General features: G+C 46.6%; 1 protein-coding gene across 1 annotated transcript in view; it reads right to left on the reverse strand.

Moving 5' to 3' along the window:
* The window catches only part of enox1 (ecto-NOX disulfide-thiol exchanger 1), a 35,464-nt gene extending 9,893 nt beyond the window's left edge, over positions 1 to 25,571 (reverse strand). The window contains exons 1-7 of the mRNA XM_030112153.1: positions 25,562 to 25,571; positions 24,950 to 25,087; positions 16,652 to 16,819; positions 14,742 to 14,948; positions 14,382 to 14,615; positions 9,341 to 9,553; positions 1,374 to 1,480 (exon numbers count right to left, since the gene is read on the reverse strand). Of these exons, the coding sequence (XP_029968013.1) occupies positions 1,374 to 1,480; positions 9,341 to 9,553; positions 14,382 to 14,615; positions 14,742 to 14,948; positions 16,652 to 16,819; positions 24,950 to 25,087; positions 25,562 to 25,571 (1,077 nt within the window). The remainder of the gene's footprint in view (positions 1 to 1,373; positions 1,481 to 9,340; positions 9,554 to 14,381; positions 14,616 to 14,741; positions 14,949 to 16,651; positions 16,820 to 24,949; positions 25,088 to 25,561) is intronic.
* Between the last annotated feature and the right edge of the window lie 55 nt (positions 25,572 to 25,626).

Genomic DNA, 25,626 nt, shown 5'->3' on the forward strand with positions numbered 1-25,626 from the left:
AATCCTGGTTGATCCTGTCGAGACTTTTTAGTCGCTCTAGATTTAATCTGAGAAAGGCTATGAAGGCACTAATGTCTGCAGTTTCTGGTCTGTTGTAGAAAATGTCTCAGGGTCCATTTACATGACAATGATTTGAAAAAAATGTATCACTGTCTGCATTTTGAGGGTCAGGTTATGAGTACTGTGACCCTGTCTCCATGGAAACGATGAAAAACTTAACTTTTCGGGAACACAGCTGCTGGTCCCGCGCACCATTTTCACAGTCAACACTTGTTCTGCACATGCTCAGTAGAGGGACAACCAGTGGCCCAACATGCTAATTACATGGGTGTCAGTGTTTCTGCAGTTTCCATGGAAACAGACATTGTTTTGTCATGACTCCCAGTCCACATTGTCCCAGTCCTGGTCCAGTCCTGGTCCCAGACCATACAGTGTGTTGTTCTCTGTACAAACTCTGTGTGTGGTTTCATTACTCCCTCATATTAACATCATTTTCAGCATTTGTCATCGTCATGGAAACGGATGTCGTTTGCAAAATATTGCCGCGTAAATGTGAAACGTTTTTGAGGGGAAAAAGCAAAAGCAATGTGCTTTGATTGAAATTTTGTGTAAACGGCGACTTATTGTGGTTTTATTGACACGCACAGAGAAGGTGGGTTGGAGGGAACAACCGTTCTGTATCGATCAATCCAAATTACGGTCGAGGGATGCTTAAAATCAAAGCTCCGTTCTGCTTCCCAACCGATCTGCTCTGAGTTCAGCAGTGTCTTATAGTGTCTTGTTCTGGTTTCTCTTGATAAATGCAAATCCAATTCTTAAATGGTCAGATTAACAACCTCCTCCTGATTTGGGGTCAGGGGCCACAGGCTGGGAAGGGGATCTGTTCCTGGATGAAGGGATGTCAGAGCTGCTCTACCTTCCTGCAGTTGCTGCTGCTTCCCTGTAGAGGGCAGCACACACCTCTTCACCTCGCTGTGACATGAGACACATGAAACCAAACCACCTGCCTGCGTCTTTGCTTGGTTTCTTTAACTTGTGTGTCGGTTCCCGCCCGGATCCACACACACACACACACACCACTTGTAGCTTCACCCCTGGATGAATTATTGATTAGAAGCGTAACCCGGGAAACGACTGGCGCCTCACGCGTCGGAGGAACCGTCGCAGCTTTGCTTTGGATCTGAGGAGGCCCGGCTGATCAGAGGCCGACTGTCTGTCTGTCTGTGAAGGTGAAGCATGGAGGGAAAACAACAACAAGGCCCCCGAACACAGCGAGTCCCGCAGGGCTGCCTGTCAGCGTCTCCCGGGGCTCAGCAGTGACAGCGGGGGGCCGGGTGGGAGGAGAGAACAGAAGAAGGAGAAGGAATACCAACCTCACACTGCTTTCGCCAAATGTCTATGTTCTTGCGCTGTGCTTTTGAGAAATGGTCCCATGCCTTTTGCCTGGTGGCGGCGGTGAAAACGGCGGTGATCTGCTCGACTTTGGGGTGAACAGGGAGGAGGAGGAGGAGGAGGAGGAGGAGGAAGGGTCAAGACAAAACAAGCCGTTTATGTAGCGCTGTAGCACTGAGTGGAGGCTCGTACAGCAGACAGAGGAGAGACGGCGCTCACTGACCACAGCCGGACCAGAGGGACGACCTGGTGGGACGGGGGGACAGACACAACCTTCATCCTCATGTTGATTGGCGTGAAATGGTGGATGGTGCAGCTGGGAACATGCTAGCATTAGCCTGCGTCCACAGCAGCCGTGATGAGCTCAGTTCAAAGAGCAGTTAGCTTCCTGTTCTAAGAGCTGTCGGCATGTTGGGAGCTCTCGTTGTTTCATAAATCTGTTTCTTTCCCTTCCAGAGCTGGCACCCAGGTTACAGAGCATCTTCCTCTCTCTAACTTCATCTGAACCTCAGTGCAGTAAAAACAACTCGTGCTAATGCTAACGATGATTTAGCTATTTGCACAATGATGATAAGAAACATGAGGAACTATGGATTTGTTTAATTTGCAAAAATATCCAACTTTTTAAATAAGTAATGTGTAATGGTAACTCAGCACTAATTTTCATTACTTTACATTCAGATCTCAAGGGAGGATGATGAATATGCAAAAGCAAATTTTGAATTTGTACAATAAAATTATTTGTAGGTGATTTATTTTGTATATAAAAAAAAATTCTAATAAATGCGGAGTCATCTGTGGATTACATTCATAATCTACAGACAAAGCATCTCGTGATGGTATAAGAAGGAATCTTAAATGAGACGGACGTTAGAACCACTGAGCAGATGATGAGAGAGCAGAACTGCTTGGACTCTCGTGGAAGACGTGGATATTTGTGTGGGAATTATTAAACAGGACTTCTTTCTAATCAAAGTAACAAAGGAAGTAAGAAAACAAACATGCTCCAGGCTGAAACTTCAGTCAAAGAAACTGCTGGATCATACTAGTTTGTGTATTTCCCAAAAACACCTTGGTTGTCTCTCTCCACCTTCAACACAGCCACTTCTGTGACTTCCTAAATGAACCAGATTTTTTATTTATTTTTTTGTTTTAGGAAGAGTCGTGAAGCAAAAAACCTTAATTGTTTTTGTCTGCTTTTTGGAAAAACAAAAAAATTGGAAAGAGCTGAATGAAAAGCCACAAGCGCTGCGAGCAACTCTAAAACTTTCAAGGCGCTGGAAGCCTTGAGGTGTAACCATTAAATATTGAGGAGTCTTCATCATCGTGCCTCTCGGCTCGCAAGAGCCTCGGGTTTTGTTCTTTTTGTTTGCAAACATGATTTTTGCATGAATGATTCCAATCGCTTGTCTTTGACCGTGCAGCCTGCCAGCGGCCTCGTGGCGAAAAGCTCCCGGATCCAGACCGGAGCGGCCGGAGCGGCGATCTGGATCTGGGTGATCTGCATAATGATCAGAACGATCTGGATACACTCAGTGACGTGAATGATTTGAATGATCTGATAATGTCCAATAATCCCACAGGTCTGTGATCGAAGCAGAATACGGACTGAAAATGAAAACCAACTTCATGAAAGATGTTTGTATAAATCTAAGACAAAAATAAATGTTTCAGTCGAGTCAGTTTCAGAAACTTTGGCACTGAAACACAACACGGTGTGTTAAACACACCGGGGAAGCAAACCATGAGGACGTCTCCATGGAAACCGGTGCCACGTTTCTTGACAGCTCAGTTACACAACAATCTAATCTCAACCTCAGTATTCCTGATATATTGATTCCTCGGTGATCACATCTGAATTTCACTGCAGCGCATGACAAATGGAACATTATGAATTCAAACAATCCTGCATGATATGAACGAAACTATGAAAATGAAAAACACATAATGAGCAACTTCATACTGACGTACTTGATATTTATCCGATGGCGATCATGATATGTCAACAGAGTTAGGAGATGAGCTCAGGCTGTCTGTGTTTGCACGACTGACCACAGTGTTTGAACCCCTCACACTGTACGACTAAAGATCCGTGACTGGCTGCTTTAGACTGAGGACGGAGGAAATCACACCATGTTTATCCACTCTGTTAGAGGAGACGTCTCTGACTGAACGCCCCATCAGATGGTCGAGAAAACCCACAATGGCATCAAGATAAGATAAGATAAGATAAGATAAATGATACAATACATTTTTGTACAGTGCGGTAGGGTAAGCTATGGTACTGTCGGAGAAAATAAGATACAATAAGATCAGATAAAATGAGATCAGATGTGCGGTGTGGTAAGGTACGATACGATACGATGTGACAAGATATTTCGACATGATCCAGGAGGATCAGACGTACGAGGCGATACGGTGGGTTAAAGAACGATAAGATATTATATGATAAGCTAACACTAGATACGTGAAACGGTAAGGTATGATAAGATACCATAAGATGGATACAATGAGATACCAAACAATACGATATGGCATGAGGCAACACCAGCTGATATGAAACAAGAAGGTGAGGTAAGGTAAGGTAAGGTAAGGTACCACACCATGCAATACAAGAAGGCTGATAGGATGTGAAACGATAAGATAGGAACCGATAAAGAAATAATATAAAAAACAATTAGCTACGACAAGACTTTATTCAACCTGTATGGAAAACTTCAGTCATCACAGCAGCAGGAAGATGTGCTAATGGGAATGTCAGGGAATAATAACCAATAAAGTATCTTAGATATTAAAATAATAGACAATCCCCATAAAAGACCGGTGTTGGGATCAGATCTGACCAGCAATAGCCTACCGAGGCTGTTTGGACCAGACTCTTTCCAGGCGGTCGGAGGCCCCAGCCTGCAGGAAACACCAGCATCTGCCTCATTTCTGGACCCACTCAGACAGGAAATCAGCGTCACGGCTGAGAGAGCAGCTCACAGTTCTGAGGGATCATTAGCCTCAGGTAGATGAGGAAACGTGACATCTCCGAGCAGCGATCCGGTCAACTGGCAGAGTAATTAATCCCAGCGGGAGTCTCCATCACTCATCTCTGAGCATCCTTCACGAGTCGCTTCTTTCACGGAGAAACATTTCAAAGGTTTGCTTCAGATTTTGGAGCATGTTTGTCTGCAGGAGACTTGAGAGAGAGGACATGTTCATGATGTGCAGGCTGACAGGAAGTGGAGGTAGGACGGAGGTCATGTGACAAAGAGGATAACAGGAAGTAGAGGTAGGACGGAGGTCATGTGACAAAAAGGATAACAGGAAGTGGAGGTAGGACGGAGGTCATGTGACAAAGAGGATAACAGGAAGTGGAGGTAGGACTGTGGTCAGGTGATGAAGAGGCTGACAGGAAGTGGAGGTAAGACTGAGGTCAGGTGATGAAGAGGCTAACAGAAAGTGGAGGTGGGGCTGAGGTCAGGTGATGAAGAGGCTGACAGGAAGTGGAGGTAGGACTGTGGTCAGGTGATGAAGAGGCTGACAGGAAGTGGAGGTGGGGCTGAGGTAAGGTGATGAAGAGGCTGACAGGAAGAGGAGGTAAGACTGAGGTCAGGTGATGAAGAGGCTAACAGGAAGTGGAGGTGGGGCTGAGGTCAGGTGATGAAGAGGCTAACAGGAAGTGGAGGTGGGGCTGTGGTCAGGTGATGAAGAGGCTAACAGGAAGTGGAGGTGGGGCTGAGGTCAGGTGATGAAGAGGCTGACAGGAAGTGGAGGTGGGGCTGTGGTCATGTGACGAGCAGGTCTCTCCCCTGGCCAGTGCTCTGTACTTACATCTCCTCACCTGCAGCTTCACTTCCTTCACGACTGGAAAAAGCAGCATTCATGCCGACTGGAAGGAGACTTTAACTCGTCACGCTGCAGATTACAGGCTAATCCGTAATGCAGTGGGTCCAAACCTTTCCTTTAAACTTTGGAACAACCCCAGATTTGATCTAAGAAGACGTTGTTTACGGATGTCTAACCCTGTGCCTGGTCCCTTTTGCTGTTCTTGTTTCTTCCAGAATTGTAATTTCACAATTTTTAAATTATTTAAATTTATTTAAAATTACCAAACATATTCACAACAGTAAAATTGAACCAACCCTTACTTCAGCCTTCTGACAGGTCAGATCAAGGACTAATAATATATTTGAATAGCGCACGGGGAAAGTTTGTCCAGTCCAGGAAATTTTTAATGTAGAACTGGTGAAATGTGATTATGAAGTCCTTGCATTTTTTTAAACTCCCCTCCTCCCCATCTACAAAGACCCCCAGAGCTCCGTCAGGAACCACTGCTGCACTGGATTTACTAATGGAAGGAATTTGAGTCTCTATTGAAGTCCACGCTTCCATTCGGCATTAAAATGCTGCCTTTTAAACATTTACTGACATTTCATTCTCAAACTTCTCCATCACAAAAATAGATCAAGATCAATGAGCATTAAAGGAAAATTCAACAATTTGTGAGCTTCGACTGGAACATGTGACCGTACTTACCACTGTGCACATGCACGCGCAGGTGCACGCACACACACAATGAACTGATTGCGGTTTGAGTTTTCCGGATGAACTGACGTCTTCAAGCTTCAATATTTCATTAATTCAGAGCAGAATCAGTTTGAAACACTTGTTTTGTTCAGTTTGTGCGTTTTCAGCGCCCGTTTATATCCATGCGCTGTGAACCGAGCCAGATTGGCTCATTTAATTTAATTGGAGCTTTATCAGTGAAATGCAGTCACAGATTAATGAATAAATGATGAACTAATTATTTGGAGAAAATGAAATACATGTGATTAATGAAATATAAGTACTAATATAAATGATTATTTGTGGTCTGCGGTGCTTTAATCTGCGGCAGTCTCACGTCATGCTGGAGGTTTTTGCAGGTTATTTTGGCTTTTTTAGGAAAAACAATTATTGTAAAAAGAATAAATAAATAAAATGGAACTAAATTTAAATTCAGTGATGCCATTGTTTGAAAGTAATGAAATAATCAAATATTCCAGCTTTTGATAAATTTGAATAAATTACATTATGCTCTAAAATGTTAACATCAAATAGAAATATTATTGTAAAAGTAAAATAAAACCAAATAATTTTAATAAGATAAAATAAACTGTGTGCATCAAACACACTGCAAAACTGAAGCATTGCATGAAGAAAACTGTATGTATTTATTGCTGATATTTTTAATTGGAAATGTATTTCTCCTTTAATTTGAGCTGAATTCCATGAGTGGAAGTGTGAGCAGATCCTGAGCGCCTTTCGGCCACCAGGTGGATTTTTCTGGCAGGTTTCAGTGTTTCTGTGTTTGCTGTGTCACCTTCAGGTGAAAAATGAGCCGAAGCAGATCCGGACGTGCACATCTTGACAGATCTGGTGAGTGAGGGATGTTAAACTGAGGCTGATATCAGATCAAACGTTCCTTCTCTTTCTGGAAAGGTCAGAGCGTCGCCGTCGCACGGCTCCGGAGCCCCGGCCGAGGCCGAGCCGATCGCCGCCGCACGGCGAGCCGAAGATAATGGAGCTGATGGGGAGACGGATGAGGGAGCGTTGTCATGGAGACCGGCCCGAGATGCTCTCAGAGTAAATGACTTGCACCGAGGCGGCTCGGAAATGGATGCGGTGAGAAACGGCCTCTCGGTCTGCGGCGCACGGCGGCCTGCAGCCGGCGGGGGGAGGGGAGGGGAGGGGGGCTTTAACTCATTACTGCATCACAGATAATAACGTTTAATGAAATTACACATTTTAATAACGCAGACGGCGACGTGAGGCAGCTCCATCCGCCGATTCTCTCTAAGAGACGTAACCTACAGCTGGAAACTCAGACACGAATTAAGAGACAATTCAGTCAATGAAATGAAGGAAAATATTTTCTGGATTTGAAAAACTCAAAATGAACAAACTACGTCTAATGGTGCATGTTTTCAGGTTGTTTTGATTTGTTAATGAAACATTTTCAGATAAATATATTGTTTATACTAACATAAATACGAGGGGGTACCCAAAAAAAACCGGAATTTGGTCAGAAAACAATAATAATAATGAGTTCCGACTTCTGGCCGTCACATGTGCTGCAGGTAAGCCTCATGCACATCTGTGAGAAATTTGAGCTCCGAGAGTTACACTGACGCCTGTCAGGAGCTATTTATAGCAACAGAGTGCAGAGGAGGTCTGCGATTTTTTCCAAAATGGCGACATTGACGGGGAAGCCAGAGCAGCGCGTAAACATTAAATTCTGCTTTCTGCTGGGAAAAAACAGCAGCAGAAACACTCACCTTGTTGCAGCAAGCCTACAAGGATGATGCTCTGGCGAAGAATCAGGTCCATAAGTGGTTCGGGTGGTTTAAAAAGGGCCAGATGTCCGCGCGTCAGGTGCGCTCAGCCGTGAAAACAATGCTGAGCTGCTTTTCCGCTGTCCAGGGTATCGTCCACAGCAAGTTTGTCCCTCCAGGTCAGACTGTAAACCAGGACTACTACATGGAAGTCCTCAGACGGCTCCGTGAGGAGGAAGCGGCCCGCGGAGTGGCGGAGTGGAGCCGGTTGATCCACCACGGCAGAGCGCCAGCGGACACGGCGCTGCGCGTCACGCAGTTTCTGGTGAAGAATAAGATGAATCTCCTCTCCCATCCGCCTAATTCGCCAGATGGAGCCTCGAGTGACTTTTTCTTGTTCCCCAAGCTGAAGAAAGAGCTGAAGGGACAGCGGTATGCAGATGTGGAGGAGGTGACAGAAAAATCGCAGCCGGCAAAAAATGGCACAATTACGCGCGGGTCTGACGACGCATTGGTGAAGCGGGAGACACGGCTGGAGCGCTGCATTAATGCAGATGGGGATTATTTTGAAGGCGACGGTGGTGTTTTATTTTGAAATGTCATAAATAAAAAGTTATAATCAAATTCCGGTTTTTTTTGGGTACACCCTCGTATCTTAATTAAAATAAACTAAATTGTCAGTTGTTAAATGAGGAATTAAAAATACCTCATATTTAAAAAACACTGAAGACGCTGTCTCATTTACATAAACAATCAACAAATAATCGTCCGAAATTCTAAAATGACTCTAAATCAATAAATGTATTATTAAACAAAGTGAAATTAAAAAATAAGAAATGGAGAGAAACTGACTGAATGGAAAAATTCAAGTTTAAATTTTTGTAAATTGTAAATATTTTAATCATTCATTTCATTCTAAATATTCATCATCATAAATATCTTATGTTATTTTAATTAATTGCCACTTTTTCAATTAAATAAGTGATTAAAAACTACACATTTCACAATTGAAATGTTAAAGTTACTCTAGTACATTTAATCATCTAACTTTTGTACCATTTACAAGCATACACAGTACTGAAAATAACTAACAGACAAACAAATATTTTGGGTTGATCTGGATTTTTTCAGAGATAATCCAGTCGATTCAGTGAATTGTTTTATGAGAAGACGATAAAATGAACTGAAGTTAAATCTCCTCCTATCAGAGCGCCTCGATTTAAACAGCGGTGTTCTGGTGATGTGGATTAAAATATCTCCACCTGATCCCGGTCAGACTGTCGCAGTTCCAGCAGCAGCTGTCAGTGTTTGGAAAGATCTCGCAGGTTTTATGGAGGATTAAACGCGGCTCTCATTAACCCGGATTACCAAACAAATGCTGAAGCACATGCTGCTGTGGAGCAGTGCCGTCGACACGTCGCCGCTCCAATCTGATCGCTTGATTTCAGGTTGATTTCCGTCATAATGAGCTCTTTAGCTGACCCGTAGCGGCGCCTTCTCTTGCTCTGACGGTCTGGCAGGGTCGATGTGGTGCAGACTGGACTCTGTGAGCTGGACTCACCTGAAGAACCGCACTCTCCAGGTGTGACACATGTCGGCTCTCAGCCTGTCTGTACCCCTGCTGAAGGATAGAGAGGCGTCCTTACACTGAGTGAGGATGGCCAGCAGGGCGTTCTTGAAGACCTCCTTGGCGCTCTCCATCTCCTCCTCGTGCTGGGCCTTCTCGCTCATCAGCCGCCGCACGTGGCTGTTGGCCGACTGGATCATGGAGTAGAAGTGGTTGGCGGTGCGCCGGTTGACTTCGCCCCGGTCGATCCAGGTGAAGAGGACGGCCGTGGCCTCACTGAACTTGTGATCGTCTGTGGAAGCAAAGACCGACAGGTGAAACCAACCAAATTAGCGACCGACCGGGCAAACAACAACAAATCAACCAACCAATCAACTGATCAGCCAACCGACAAAACAACCAACCAGGCAGTCAGCCAGCCAACCAACCAGTCTGTCAACCAACCAACCCGCCAACCAACCAACCAACCAACCAACCAACAAGCCAGCCAGCCAACCGACCGACCAATCGACCGACCAGCTAAGCAACAAAACAACCAAGCAGTTAGCCAACCAGCCAGCAAACCAACCAACCAGGAAGCCAGCCAATCAACAAACAAACCAACCAACCAGTCAACCGACCGACCAACCAAACAAGCAACCAACCAGCCAACCAGCCAACCAACCAACCAACAAACAAACAAACAAGCCAGCCAGCCAACCGACCGACCAACCGACCGATCAACCAACCGACCAACCAACCGACCGATCGACCAACCAACTAACCAACCAACCAACCAACCAACTAATCAACCGACCATCCAACCAACAAAATAAGCCACCAACCAGCCAATTAACCAACCAACAAAACAACCAAGCAGTCAGTCAACCAGCAAGCAAATCAACCAACCAACCAACCAACCAACCAACAAAATAACCAACCAACCAAAAAAACAACCAACCAACCAACAAAATAACCAACCAACCAACCAACCAACCAACCAAACAACCAGCCAGATGTCAAACCAGTCAGCTAGCTTCACAAAGAGAAACCCCTGATAAGACAGCGACTTGTTTGAGAATAATAAAGCATTTGGATCCTGCAGATGAACTGTGTGTCTGTTTAAAATCCCTGCTGATGCCAACTTCCTGTTTCACGCACCATCAGTCAGAATGGGGAGCGAGGAGCGCCATGATGAAGCCGTTTCATGGGACCTTTAACATCCAGTCAGGCTAAACCAACAACAGAGCTGCGAGTGAGGACTGAAATCCTCCTCTTGGGGTGCTCGACGTGCACGGCTTCATGAAGCACGCCACAGCCACTGAGCACAAAAGGCATTTTTGATTTTTGACTTTTCAAGCACAACCAGGAGCGGCTCCGGGTCTCAGTCATAACGTCGGCGGAGTCTCTGCGGGCCTCCGCCGACTCCCTTCTCCCCCATTTGAATAATAATTGAACGGCGGCGCGGAGCTGCGGACGGCTGCAGAACAGAGTGAATTAGAGAGCATTTAATGAGCTCAATACCCAGCGCAACACAACCTGTAAGAAGACACTTTCCCCGCTCCGATAAAGCCTCATTCATACACAGCAGCAGATTACAGTCACATTACAGCGAGCACAATGAGGCGCCGCTGAACAGCCGCGACTCGCACAAGAATGGAAATTTATTTCCCCTGCTGTTCGAGGTGAAGAATGAATAGAAAAGGGTTATTCAGAGAGAAAACATGCTTGTTTATGTTAGGAGCTGGAGCTCGGAAGGGAAAACTGCACGCAGGCCGCAGTTTGGTGCTTAAATTGGGGATGCAGAGGCAAACGGAATGAATGGAAGCTGCTGCTGGTTTTTAAAGGAGAGGCAGAAAGACAGAGGTCAGGGAGAAGCTGCGGGGGAACAAGGTTACTATTAATATTTCAGGTCTGCTCGGAGCATTGTTGCAGTGGGTGCCGGGCGAGCCGCCGTGCAGACGGAGGGGGGAACGCTGTGCATCGGGTGATTGCAGAGTCCACAGCTCTCGTTCTCATCTGCTGCAGATCGTCCTCAAAGACAGAACATGACTTTACAGGGAGCTGCACGGTGCAGCAGTGGCTAGTTCTCTTCACATGCTCTGTCCAGGTGCTGCGGTTTGAATCCCACAGCTTAGAAACATGTTTGAGCCGAGCAGGTGACTGATTCGGTTCCAGTTCTGCAGTGTGTCTCTGTTTTCATCCTGTGATCGACTGCTCACCGGTCCAGTTGGTTGAACTCTTCTTTCCTGGACAAGCCTTTGATTCAAGGTTTCATTTACAAAACAATGGCCACCTTTAAACAGTGTTTTTAATTTCAAATTAATTTATTCAGAATTAAGTAATCCGGAATTACATTTTTTCTCCGTCATGTTTACATGGGAAAAGAACAGATTGAATGCTGTTTAGCTCTGGGGGCTGTGAAGCATCCTGAGTGGACAGGAGGCGCCGTGATGTTCTTTTATCTACCGGAAGTAAACAAACCCCGGTGTCAGTATTATTTCCTCTCTTTACTTCTCGATTAACTTTGACCATGTAGCTTTCGAAGCTGTTCAGCACTCGTCCATCCGCTGCTTTCATTATATCCGTTCCTTCTGAGGCTCCTGTTGAATAAACCGTCTCTGGACAAGTCGAAAACTCGCTGCAGGCCGCCATCAGAATGACCGGAATAAAGTTACGGTGGAATAGAGGGTTTACACAATGAATTTACATATAATTTCACTTCCATTAGTCAATTTATTCAGAATTAAGTTAAATTCATAATAAAGATTTCATTAGGAATTCGGGGTTTACATAGTCATTTTAAAGCGGAATAAACTTTTATTTGGAATTAAAAGTGAACTGAAAGTCCCTTGTAAAGGCACCCAATAATTTAAGGGAGAATGCAAGGTTTTTATGAGTTCTTGTTTCAGAAAAAGTTGCAACACAAAGACTGTAAAGAGTAAAGACTGTAAACATGGAGGACAGAGACATTCACATGGACAGAACAGCAGAATGGAGTGTTCTAACAGTGACTGTGTTTAGAGTGTGTTTAGAGTGTATTGTTCCCTTCAGAGTGTGTGTGTGGTTTCATGACAAAAACAACCAACAGCACCAACTAGTGGACCACTGTGATAGCTACATCGTTTTCGGCTCTTTTTGCCACTTCCGTAGAGACGGACATCATTTCCAAAGCATTGCTGTGTCAATGTGAAACCTTCCTGAAAATATAGCGACGCGTTTTCTCTTCCAACGATGTGTAAACTGATGTGCGTACTGTATGTCTATAAAGAAATTATCTTTCTTTAACAACAGGCAGTGGTGGCAACGAGGTTAAAGAAGCAGAATTTTGGATCTTTGATTCACGGGAAAACTGAACCACAACATGACGCCCAAGATCTTCACAGGCGGAGCACCTGTGATGGATGCTATCTCTCCACCTCGCTCGGTTCGGTAAAATCACAAAAGATGGATGGATGGGAACGCTTTCTGTCAGTGCAAAGATATTACAAACATTAAGGCAGCCGAGGCCTGCAGGATCAGTGATGATTACCATCTGTGCCGTGCACAGACTGTAAATATGCACTTTCAGGCATGATGAGATGAGAATCAGCTGCAGAGCCATGGAAACATGGAGGAGGAGGAGGAGGAGGAGGAGGAGTGACCTCCACGCCGTCCCTCTCTTCGTCCACACCTTCTCACGCCCACGCCTTGTCTCCGTCCTCACGTGCAGAGTGGACAGAAGTGATCTGAGTGTGGTGAAACAGGGCCGATTTTCAGAGATTCACTGAATCTCTCAGCTGCCTTTGAAATGCCGGATGAATTATTCATTCTCATGATTCATTCTTACACCCAACACATTCCCACACAGGGTCAAAACACTTAAAAAAAAGAGACACTGCAAGAAAGAACAACAGCTTTGAGATTTTCACAACACTTCGGATGGACGGCATGCCATCAGGTTCCTGGTATTACACAGTCACCTTGAAGAAAATATGATTTATGATTCAGAATTCAGTTAATGCAAGATGAGGAAGGATACATGCATCAGTTAGAGGAGGAAGATGCTCTATGAGCTGGAGGATAGAGGAGGAAGATGCTCAATAAGCTGGATGTTCACTTTGATTAAACAGATTTATGAAGTAATGATGAGAAGAAGCAGCATGACCGCTGAGCTAAATGACCAAAATGCACACAACTCTTATGAAGTGGAATAAAGTGCTATTTAAAGATGCTAATGCTAACGCTAATGCTAATGCTAATCACAGCTCCTGTGGATACAGACTGCCAATCCCAGTGGGACTCATGTCTCAGATAAACCACTTTAAAGTTCAAATGTGATCTTTTATTGACTCTTCTAACAGTAAAACACTAAATGAGAACAGTATTTTCATTTCAGTGCCTTCAAGTTCACTGGAAATCACAATATCTGTGAGAACAGCTGATGTACTGTCATCACTGTGGGAAAGAAGAATGGACATTCCTGTTGTGTGGATCTGATATTTGTTTTGTTTGTCTTTGCTTTTCTATTGTCACAAAGTCTGTTTCAGCTCTTTATCAAACTTGTCTCAATCACCAAAGCAGGAAGGAAAGCGCACACGCCAGCAGGAAGCGGCGCAGTTATATCACGGAGCGGCGTTTCCGAGCCGGTCCAGAGTTCGCACTGCTGGAGACACACTCAGCTGTTTGTATCGGTCTGTTCTCCGCGGCTACAAAGAACATCAATAATGGCGCAGCTTCCTAAATGATTCATACGCAGTTACTATTAGATTTCACAGCAGGTGGCGTAAACAAGGAAGTTTATAAAGTGAGCGCGCACACACACACACACACACACACACACACACACACACTGTTCTTTTCCCTCTTCACTAAACCGCAAACCCTCTGATCACACAACAACGTTCAACACCGTCTTTGTTGCAGAAAAGTTTCGCGTTTCCACGGCAACGTGTTGAAAACGATGCCTGTTTCTAAATTCAGACGTTGCTCTGATTGTTCATCCACTGCGCGGTAACTGTGTTTCAGGGGAGCTGCATTTTCTTCCCCGTTTCCACGGAGACAGAATCGGAACGCCAAAAAGTTCCACGCTGGGAACCATGTTTCAGAGTATTGTGTTTGCGTGTGAACGGCGCCTGTTTCTTTATCTTCCTCTTCCTCACCTTTCAGCCTGTCGGCCAGCAGCGCCGCCTCGTGCTCGGAGTAGTGCACGACGGGCGGCGGCGACGGCGGGCGCAGCCGGTCCTCGTGGACCTTGCGGCGGTGCCTCTCCTCCCGGGCCAGCAGCCGCTGCTTGCACTCCCACTCGTACAGGTCGTCCCGGGCCTGGGCGAAGTCCACGTGGATCCTCCCCGAGTCCTTCTTGTCCGTGCTGGAGCCGATACGCATCCGGTACCCTGAGGGACGCCAGAGGGGTGAGACGAGCCCGGGAGGCGGCGGGGAGGCGGCGGGGAGGCGGCGGGGCGGCGGCGGGGCGGCGGCGGGGCGGCGGCGGGGCGGCGGCGGGGCGGCGGCCGGCCCACCTGACAGGTACAGCGCCTTGTCCACCATGAACTCCTCGCTGAAGCGGATGTGGCAGAAGTTCTTCTTGCTCTTGCGGATGGCGGTGATCTCGCCGCACTGGTCGAACACCTCCCGGATGATCTCCTCCGTGGCGTTCTCCGGCAGGCCCCCGACGAACACCGTCCGACAGCCGGGGGGGCGCTCCCGCGTGGACGGAGGAGGCAGGTCTGAGGAGGATCAGCAGCGTGGTGAGAGCGAACCACTGCCCCACCATGCCCCCCCACCATGAGGTCCTTCCACTGAACCCCGTTTTCAATACTCACCTCAACTTATTTTGGTAGAAAACACAAAGTCTGGTTTGGAGGAATGTAAACCCATTCATGCCTCCTAATAATAAAGACGATTATTCTGGGCTCAGAATTAGTCTTCTAAAAGTATCTGTGAATTTTCAAAAGTCAAATCTGGAGAACCCGCCTTTTCATCTAAGGCCCCATTTTCCAGTGAAAATGCAAAACGTTCGAAGACACAACTGAAAACACAACTTTCTAAAAACGAACCGGTGGTGGAATTATTCAAAAATGTTTGTTTCTGGGAAATTGGGGGGAAAAAGTCACAGTGAACTGCTCCTCTGCACATGCTCAGTAGGCGGAAGACACGGATATCGTTTTCAGAACATTACTCTGCGAAATGATAATCGAGGTGTTTTCACCTGGAACGTTGTGTAAACGGGGCCTCAGACGAAAAAAAAGTTTCACTTGCGTCAGATAAATCTATTTCGAGCTGTTTCACAGCTTCTGATGACTTTTAAAAAGGTAACATTCTTTGAATTGATGTTTCACCACATTATTGTGTTTTAACTGTCCGTAGAGCAGTTTGAATGCATGAATGAATGAGTGGGTGGATGGATGTGGATGGATGGATGAATAAATGAGTGAATGAATGTGTGAATGAATAATAATTGGATGGATACCCTCCATAGGGTGCTAGAGGGTTCATGGGACTTTGTCCAACCAGTCCACATGTGTTTTGTGGACTTGGAGAAGGTGTTCGACCGCGTCCCTCGTGGTGTCTTGTGGGGGTGCTCCGGGAATACGAGGTCCTGAGTCTTGTTAAGGGCCGTCTGGTCTCTGTATGACCGGAGTAGGAGTCTGGTCTGCATTGCCAGCAGTAAGTCGGGCCTGTTCCCAGTGCATGTTGGACTCGGAGGGGGTGCGGTTTGGGAAACAGGATTTCATCCTTGCTTTTTGCAGATGATGTTGTCCTGTTGGCTCCATCGAACCTGGACCATCATGCACTGGGGCGGTTCGCAGCCGAGTGTGAAGCGACAGGGATGAGGATCAGCACCTCCAAATCCGAGGCCATGGTCCTCGACCGGAACAAGGTGGTCTGCCCTCTCCAGGTCGGTGGAGAGACTCTGGCTCAAGTGGAGGAGTTTAGGTATGTTGGGGTCTTGTTCACAGTGGAGGAAGGATGGAGGTGAGATTGACAGGCGGATCGGTGCAGCAGCTGCAGTGATCAGTCGTATCGGTCCGTCGTGTATCGGTCAGTCTACGTTCCCACCCTCACCAATGGTCATGAGCTTTGGGTCATGACCGAAAGGACAAGATCCCGGATACAAGCGGCTGAAATGAGTTTCCTCCGTAGGGGGGCTGGACTCCCTTAGAGACAGGGGGAGGAGCTCAGTCACCAGGGAGGAGCTCGGAGTAGAGCCGCTACTCCTCCACATCCAGAGGGGCCAGCTGAGGAGGTTCAGCACCTCTTTAGGACGCCTCCTGGACGCGACCCGGTCCCGGATAAGTGGTGGAAGATGGATGGATGGATGGATGGAAGGATGGATGGCTGAATTAATGGATAAATGAATGAGTGAATGGGTGGATGAATGAGTGAATGATGGGGTGTGGTTATGGACCGGCTGCTCCTGGGTTCTCACTGGGGTTCTGGGGGAACAGGGTGCAGCTCTTGCAGTGGATGATCTCCTTGACCAGCGGCACGTCGGCGGGGACGGGCGGCGGCGGCACCAGGCTGATTCCCGCCATGATGGGGTTGATGGGCGTCAGCAGGCCCAGACCGGGGTCGAACCTCTGGATGCACAGCGAGTCTGCAGGAGGGAGACAGAGCCGAATGAAACTGGGTTTCCATCCAACACACCCTGCAGAACACGGGAGTGGACGTTCTGCCAGAAGAGAGCAAACAGGCGAATTCAGCGTAATCTGCCCGACGACAGTGAAATAATCTGAAAATCAGAAATCATTTTATGCATGTTAAATACTTCAACATGTACACAAAGCATTGAAATAGATCATAATTCCACAGTTTTTATTTAAATTAGACTCATTTCAACTAAAAGTGTCAAAAAAAAAAATGAAGCTCAGTAAAGAGTTCATTAATTCTTCAGGTCAATCACAAACTGAAAGACGGCGTCAGCCACTTTTACCGCTGAAGGAAATGAGAATGTGCTTAAAACAATAACGACGGCGGCATTGTTCTGATGGCAGCAGGATCATTTAGAGCCGCTAAATTATTCTATTTCTTACTGAGCGTTAATATATTCAGCAGCCAGATCGCAGAAATAAGCAGCGCTAAGAGGAGATGTTTCATCTGGAAGCTCTCTCAGCGCAGATCAGGCTCTCTCATAAAACAACATCAGAAGAGAAGAACAACGTTAACAAGAAGAGAAAGAAGCTCTCTGGATTTCACCTCCGTGCAACAAAACCTCAAACCACACAAAGCAGGTAAACGCAGGAGAAGACGGAGATAATCTGACTGGAGAACGCAGAAGACGCCACGTTAATTAACCAGTCTGCACTTTTCTTCCTAACGCCACTCCATTATTTATCACGTCCGTCAGAGAGCAGTGTGTCCTTGATTTCCCACAGTGAGTTGTGTCATTGTCTTCTGGTTAAACTAGAAGAAAGCTCCATTCACGAGTATTGATCCTTCATCTCATCTCACAGTCAGATTAAATGTTTGACTGTGGGATCCTTCTGATTTTATTCTGAATTGTTTTGTCCTGTTTGACCCGATGAGACCAAACCAGATGAGGACTTTTCGTTTTTCTTTTCTTTTTTCCCAGGCCTGAAATTAATCTGCGCCCTTCACTCTGCAGCCTCGCTGCTGAAATTGCTTTTAGCGAAATTGGAAAATAATGGAGTCTGCCTTCCACGGAGGTTTTTCATATTTTCAGCTGAGCGGCGTCAGACCGAGAGACACGATTCACTGAAACATCCCAAAAAATATGCAGGAAGGACGGATTTAGATGATTATCAGACAATCGTGAGAACAATTCCCTGATATCAGTCAGCTGATCTCTGTGTTCAGAAAGACGAGGATTTCATGAGGTGAGGGAGGACGGAGGAGACGGCAGCGACGCTTCAGCTGTCGGGGTGAAAATAGAGCCAGCACGGTGGAGGAGGGCGGCGCGGCGTCTCCGACACCGCCGCTGCCGCCTTGCTTCAGGCTGCAGGAGGAGGAGGAGGCCCGGAGCGCCACCTGCTGAACAGTCCGTTACTCCTGTCTGCCTCGGTACGCTGGCCGTCGCTTCTTAAGGCCTCGTTCCAAATGTCAACCCGTCCGTTTAGCAACAGCGTTTCGAAAACGGTGAAGTGAGGCTTCGAACTGGACTTAGTTATGAAAGCACAATACACACACACACACACACACACACACACACACACACACACACACACACACACACACACACACGCACACACACACGCACACACACACACACACACACACACACACTGCAGAGAGCAATACACTGTAAACATTATGAAAGGGAGAAATCAGACATTCATTTGTTTAACTTGCAGCTGTGGGTCAGTGGGGGGAGCAGTCGTCTGACAATCGGGAGGTTGTTAGTTTGATTCCCGTCTGCATGTCGAAGTGTCCTTCAAGACACTGAACCTTGACTTGCCCCCGGTGGGTGGACTGAGCGCCTTGCATGGCAGCCGCCTCCGCCGGTGTGTGAATGTGTGTGTGAATGGGTGAATGTGATAATGCAGTGTGACGCGCTTTGGGCTCTGCTAATGCAGATGAAAAAGCGCTATTTAAGTGTAGAACATTTACCATTTAATTTTTATTACTTTATTATTTTATTAGCGACTGCCAACTCTAAAACCACCAAGTCCTGGAGGATCTGGACTGGAACCAGGACCAGGACCAGGACCAGGACCAGGAGCACCTAAGATAAAGTTGCATTCTTCCGTTTACGCTGAGACTGAGTTGGAAACCCCCTTTTTTTTTCTTTTTTTTCAAAACTTCCACTTTGAGAATCATTTCAAACGCTTGTGTTTTCAGGGACTGTTTCCATGTAAACAGACACACAAAATACAATCAGTGCGTTTACGGGGAACTTTTTATTTCTGGTTCAATCTGAATAAAGCTTCATTTGCCTCTAAAAGGACCGTTTAAAGGTCTGAAAATTTGACTCAGAATTCAGTTTAAATCAAATAAAGCATCCGGTTTATTCTCCTTCAGGAGCGGAATTATATGCAAATTAGGTCTGACTTTACTGAACCTTTATATTCACTTTAACATTCTGTTGGGGTTTTTTTTTCCTATTTTTAAATCTGTTTTCAGTATTTTTCCAGGGCTGCGATTTTGATGCTGTAATTTCTACACACTGCTGATCGAAAACGAAGTCATTCAATCTTTTTTTTTTTAATACTCCCTCAGAAAACATTCGTCAGAGAACCTGAGGAAGTTCCTTTCAGTCAAAGAGACACCGGCTTACTGATCCATCCAGTCACCATAAGGTGAAGTAAACGTTCATAAAAACAGAAAAGAAAACTGAAGAGATTAAAAACCAAGCGAATCTGCGTGAAGGTCGGGAAATGAAGAAATTCGTCGGCACGGATCTCCAAACGAGAAGGTTATTTCAGCTGGAAGGAGATTTATTCCTCCAGCTCTACGTCCAGGTTCTCTTTAGAATCTCAGGACTGAGGAACGGAGAGTTAGTGGAGGAGAAGATCAGGAACGTCTGAAGGATCAGTTTCGCTGGAGGTTCGGGGGGCAGATCAAAGAAATTCAGCTGGAGATGATCTGGAGCGGGGAAATGGTCGCCAGCTCTGAGGAGGCCTGAACGTGTGACGGAGAGCAGAAGGAGAACGAGGCTTGAGTTTGGTTCCAGTTCAGTGATTCTGTTTTCCACACATTCACCGAGACTCGGCTGGAAACACCGACGGGTCTGAAGTTTGACCTTCAGGTTCTGGTTCATTGAAGGTTCATGACCCCCATGGTGACGACACATGCTTTCTGTTCCATGACAACAAGGCCTCAGCCTCACACAGCCTCACTGCATCCTTCTCAGTGTCTCTGGATGAACGGGCGCCGTTTTCAAAACGCCGTCATGTCAACTTAAAACTTTAATGGAAAGAAAAAGCAAAAAACTTGTTTTCGCCTGAGACGTCATGAAAACAGGAAGTCCATGAAGCGACCCGACCTGAGGACCGATTCTCGTTTCCATGATTTCCAAACAACCAGGGTCCTGTTCAGTCTTGTTAAAGACATTTCTTGGAGATAAATGGTCGTTTAAGTATTCTTTGGTCAGCATAATCCCAAAGCTGCCTCACGGAATCCAATTTTCACACAGATGTAAAAAGGAGTGCTGGAGGGGAGAACACTTCCTGTGCAGCAGTTTGTTTGGCGAAACAGAAAGAAACGGACAGACTCAGTGTTTCTGAAAGTCCGGCGGCCCGGAATAAAGGAGGAGGGAAGAGAAAAGCACACAGCCCTTCGGAGATAATCTCCCGCCGATCGGTGCGCGTGCGGCCGGGATGGATCGGGAGACGCCGCGGGTCTTAGGAAAACTCATTAAAGCGTTTGTCTCAGATAACCTCGACAGGTAAATTACACATCCCGGTGCCACGCATTCATCATCATCACACACGGCTGGTTTTGCTCGCAGCTTTTCTCCCCGAGCCAAAACGAGCGGCGCCAGGTTCATCTCTCTGGCTGCGAGCTGCCAGGAGGCTGCCAGACGCCCCGGCGGAGGAAGACGTATCGGGAGGCGAGCACAAAAGGCGGAGAGGTGAAAAACCGGCGCCGCGGCCAAGAAACAGAAAGACAAGCTGTGAGGGAAGAAAGGAGCAATTCAAGCCTTTAATTGTGATTATTTTTCCTGGTTTTGAACTAAAATCACCAAGAAGATCCGAGACGTTCCGGAGAACATCTGCTGGGAATCACCCTGCAGGTGAAGCATCCAGACGGGCTGAAGCCATCTCAGCCCGAACGAACGTCCAGCTGGTCCCAGCTCAACACCGCACCACCTTCCACACAATGTTCAGGTCGGGCAGGACTCACTGAGACTGACTGAATTTAACCAAATACTCCGATCGCAGCGTCCTGGAGGGTCTGCGCTCCAGGCGCCGCAACGCAACAACAGCTTAGTGACTTCATCTCAAATCACTGTCGTGTAGACGTGCAAAAACAAGACTTTCTGAAAATAGTCAGTGTCTGTCTCCGTGTAGACGGCCGGAACTGTTCCTGGTTCTAATCCTGAACCTCTAGTCCTGGTCCTGAGCTCCACGGCTGTAGTAGACAGTAGTTCTGCTCATGCTCAATGGACTGACAATAAGCACAGTGTTTTTCTCCTGAGTGTCATGGTTCCAGTCCAGATTCTCCTGGACTAGTGGGAACAGCACTCCCTTGGTTCAGTTTTCCTCTGTTTCCATGGAGACGGAGATCATTTTCACAATGTCAGCGGGTCAGGTGAAAAGTTTCTGAAGCGAGAAGGTAAAGACGTTGTGGTTTCAACGGTTCCTTCGACCAGCAGACTGAAGCGGCTTCTCGTCTCCCCGATCAGCTGAACTGTGTCAGTAAATATTTCTGCATGAGGCACCGATCGGTCCTCCGAGGCGCTTCCCGAGCCCACGCCAAACTTCCTCCGCCGTGTTTAAAGCTCCTGGCTTCAGCCGGAACGCCTCCGCGGGGAAAGCGACGGGCCTCGTGCGGAGCCTGAACGCACCATCAGGAATTTTCGGAGCGGAGAGGACGGTGACTGTTCCAGCTTCTGAGGCGCCGCCGGCTCTGACGACGGGATCCTGACAGATCGCCTCTCCACGGCGAATTTCTGCTTCAGCACTGTCCTCGGTTAACTCTCTGAAAAACCTGCTCTGTGATTTCCACCAGGAGAGAAGCTTCTCCTGGAGATGAGTGGAAACACATGCTGCTGTGATTTGGGGTGAAATGAACCTTTAACATATCGGATCCTCTCTCTGCTTTCTGTCCCATTTCCATCATTTAAATGTTCCCAAATGTGTCTGGAAGAGGGAGGAGGGCGGCAGCTGCGGCCAGAAGTGGAGTTTAATCATCCTCTCATCACGACTGTTATGATATCATGTCATCGTTTTCAGGTTTCCACCCCGGAGTGGCCCGTCCCGCCTCTCCCCACCCTGCTCATTCAAATATTCTGGGATTAACACGGAAAAATGTCAACAAATTTCCCCGTGTGCTCATTTAATGAGGCCCAAACAATGACACACACACACACACACACACACACACACACACACACACACACACACACACACACACACACACACACACACACACAACACACACACACACACACACACACACACAAAGCTGGGACAAATCCTCAGGAAAACAATTTCATGAATAGCTTGGGAGGTGAAATTAAGCCGGGGGAATAGAGAAATTGAAAGTGCGCGGCCTGCCTGGGAGCTTAGCGAGGTTTCTGTTGGAACGACGAGGCGGAGCGGCGTCCGGAGAGCCGCTCGCCGCCGGTCCGGGGCTGGGAGACGTCTCCCCGCCGGGAGCTGGAAGGGCCGGGACATGAGGAAGACTCCAGGTATTTATGACATCCAGATGTGTCCAGCTGAGGGGATTTCCAGCCCCGCCCTCGCTCACAGTCAGGATCTCTCATGCTCCGTGCACGAGGTGCAGCAGCGCTGAGAGGCCAGCTCAGCACTCTGACACCTTCAGGACCAAAAGAGACGTTTCCACTGTGGAAACTGAGAAATCAAAGGTTTCCCGATCCTGGTCGTCAGAGCAAAGTTTAAATTGCAAAACAAGAGTTTTCCTGTTAGATTTAAAACAAAGACTTAAGATGGGATTGAAGTGTTTCATGAATAATGTAGAATTCACTTTATTGTAAGCATGGAGCAACTAATAATGTCCGACAAGCCAATAAATTAAAATGTAGCCTTTTAAATGGAATGAAGCCAATATTCAAATAACTTTCTAAAAAATGCCAATGATTTTTTTCTTACACATTTGAGAGAGAGATCCTCCGTTAACGGAAGTACAGACGACACTAGAAACAAACCTGGTAAAAAAAACTATCATATTTCCAAGAAATCCAGTGATATGTTTTATTACATTACTGACAGCAGCAACATTTCAAATGATTTTTTTAAAGACTGCTTCAGTGATGTGATGATGTTTTTACCTCAATCAGTTTCATTCATGTTGGTTTTTTCGTTGTGACTGACGGGTGGCTGTCTGGTCTGCTGTCATTCCTGCTGGTTGGTTGGCTGGTTTATTGATCGGTTGGTTGGTTGATTGGTTTGTTGGGTAATTGGCTGGTTGATTATTTGGTTGGTTGGTTTATCGGTTTTTTTCAGTTGGTATGTTGGCTGGTTCGTTGGTAATCATTGGTTGGTCAGTTTGTTTATTGTTTTATTGGCTCATTTATTGATTCTTTTTCTTGGTTGGTTGGTTGGTTGGTTGGTTGGTTGGTTGTTACCAGGATGACCTGACCACAAAACTTGTGGACACATTAAAATTCAGTTTAAAAGACAAAGGGACAAGAAAGAATTGATTTTTCAGTGAAATCTGAATGTTTTACTGGTGAAGTGAAGGTTTGAGCTCCATGTGTTTCCTTTTTTTTTTGAGCATCGGTTGAATTTCATCACAGGTTTTGAGTCAAATATTTAATTGCATCAATCGTTGCTAAAGGTTTAATGGAATAAGCTCACAAAATCCAGATAAATTAAATTAGAATCATTTTCTTTAATCCAATAAAATGAGGAATAACATCAGAAAGTTGAGCAAGTTGTGTGGAATAAAATTTGAGGGTTGTGGGATGCATCAAAACCTGATGGAAATAAAAACAAGAGATTTCTTTTCCCCGGTGAGAGTCCAGATCCAGAGTCCTGATCCAGAGTCCAGATCCAGAGTCCTGATCCAGAGAGAGCTCTGATCCAGTGAGAGTCCAGATCCACAGTCCAGATCCAGAGAGAGCTCTGATCCAGTGAGAGTCCAGATCCAGACAGAGTCCTGACCCAGAGTCCAGATCCAGAGTCCAGATCCAGAGTCCAGATCCAGACAGAGCTCTGATCCAGCTGCGCTGCCTGCTGCCTGTGGATGAAGTTGTTTGTCGGATCGTCCTGCTTCGCCGTGCGTCTCCATCACTCAGCTGTTCTGCTTCCAGCTGCCTCACATGGTTCTCATCCTCAGAACGAGGCGGCGTCGGGACACTCGGAACACACACTCCCAGCACATCGCAGCAGTTTGACTCATGTCTCAGACACAGATGTGTAACCAGGCACAGGAACGTTCGTATGCCAGCTTCTTTCACCTCACTTCACATGACAACTTCAAACGACGCCATCCGACCTCGACACGAGCGCAATGGATGCTAATGCTACGACGCTAATGCTGCCGGAAGCACTATTGAAAATTATATTATTAATAAAACTTCCAGCTGTATGCAGAGATTTATTCTTTGTGGCAAAGAAAATTTTCACTCAATTGAAACTCCGTTCACAAAGCTGCTGCGCGTAGAGAACATTACAACAATTATTATAAATATGGAGATTTAGGTTCTAAATAGCGGAACGGCTCGTATAAAGGTTGAAAAATACTTATAAACGTCTGTCTTAAAACAGTCTGATGCTGACTGAAGATTCAGGCCTTCGTTTCTTTCCAGAGCTTTTCTTTGGATCTGTGTAGCTCTAAAATGACGGAGGATGTGTGACGTGGTCGGGCGGCTTTTGAGTCTGTGTGAGTTCAATGAGTGGACAGACGCCCAGCTAGAAGACCAACTGGCCACGTTTACATCAGACGTATAATTCAGAATCAGAACTAAATCCACTTGGATTTATTTAGTAGGAGAAGAATTGGACATAATGAAACAAGGAGAGGGAAACCGGGAAACTGCCTCAGACCGGCTCAGACTCGGAGAGAAGCCTGTAAGCTTCACAGTTTTCCACAAACAAAGAGAGCAGAGCCGCAGGTGACGCGGTTACACAACAGAAAGTACCTGAAACCAGCTGCTGCCCGCCGATGCCCACCGGCACGATGCCCAGGTTGTTCATGGCCGTGGCCCAGGCTCCATGATCAGCGACCGGGACGCTCAGGTGGTTCTGCTCCGCACCCAGACTGCCTACACCGTCAGCTGCTGCGGGGAAACACAACCCAGAGGGCGGAGGTGAAAACTAAATCCAGGGTCGTCCTGTTTAGATCATGTGACAGTTTGTGAGGAAACCAAAACTTCAGCCTTTAATTTAGACTAATTACTGAAAAAAGTAATATTCACCTCATTTAGATAAAACATCAATACATGATATTTAACAGCAGAGCAAAACCTTCTCTTCTCCACACACTCAGTACAGAACAATTTATCCCTCATGACTCCTAACTGTGATCACGTCAAACCTAAATCATTTTCAGTGCTTCTGCCGTTTCCATGGAAACAGACATCATTTCTATAACGTTGTCATGTAAATGTGAAACTTTCCAGAAATGAAAATGCAGAAACGACACGTTTTCGGGTGTGAAAACTGGCCGTGCTGTCGGGGGTCGGTCCGCTGTGACCCTGCGGTGGACGCTGCGGTGCAGAGGATGGAGGCGGGGTTAAATCCGGCCGACGTACCGCTGGCCATCGCCGGTGGTCGATCCTCCCCCCTCCGTTCAGTCCGGTCATCAGATCCGTCCTCC

This window comes from Salarias fasciatus, chromosome 16 (genome assembly GCF_902148845.1).
Source record: "Salarias fasciatus chromosome 16, fSalaFa1.1, whole genome shotgun sequence".
NCBI classification, from domain to species: Eukaryota; Metazoa; Chordata; class Actinopteri; order Blenniiformes; family Blenniidae; genus Salarias; species Salarias fasciatus.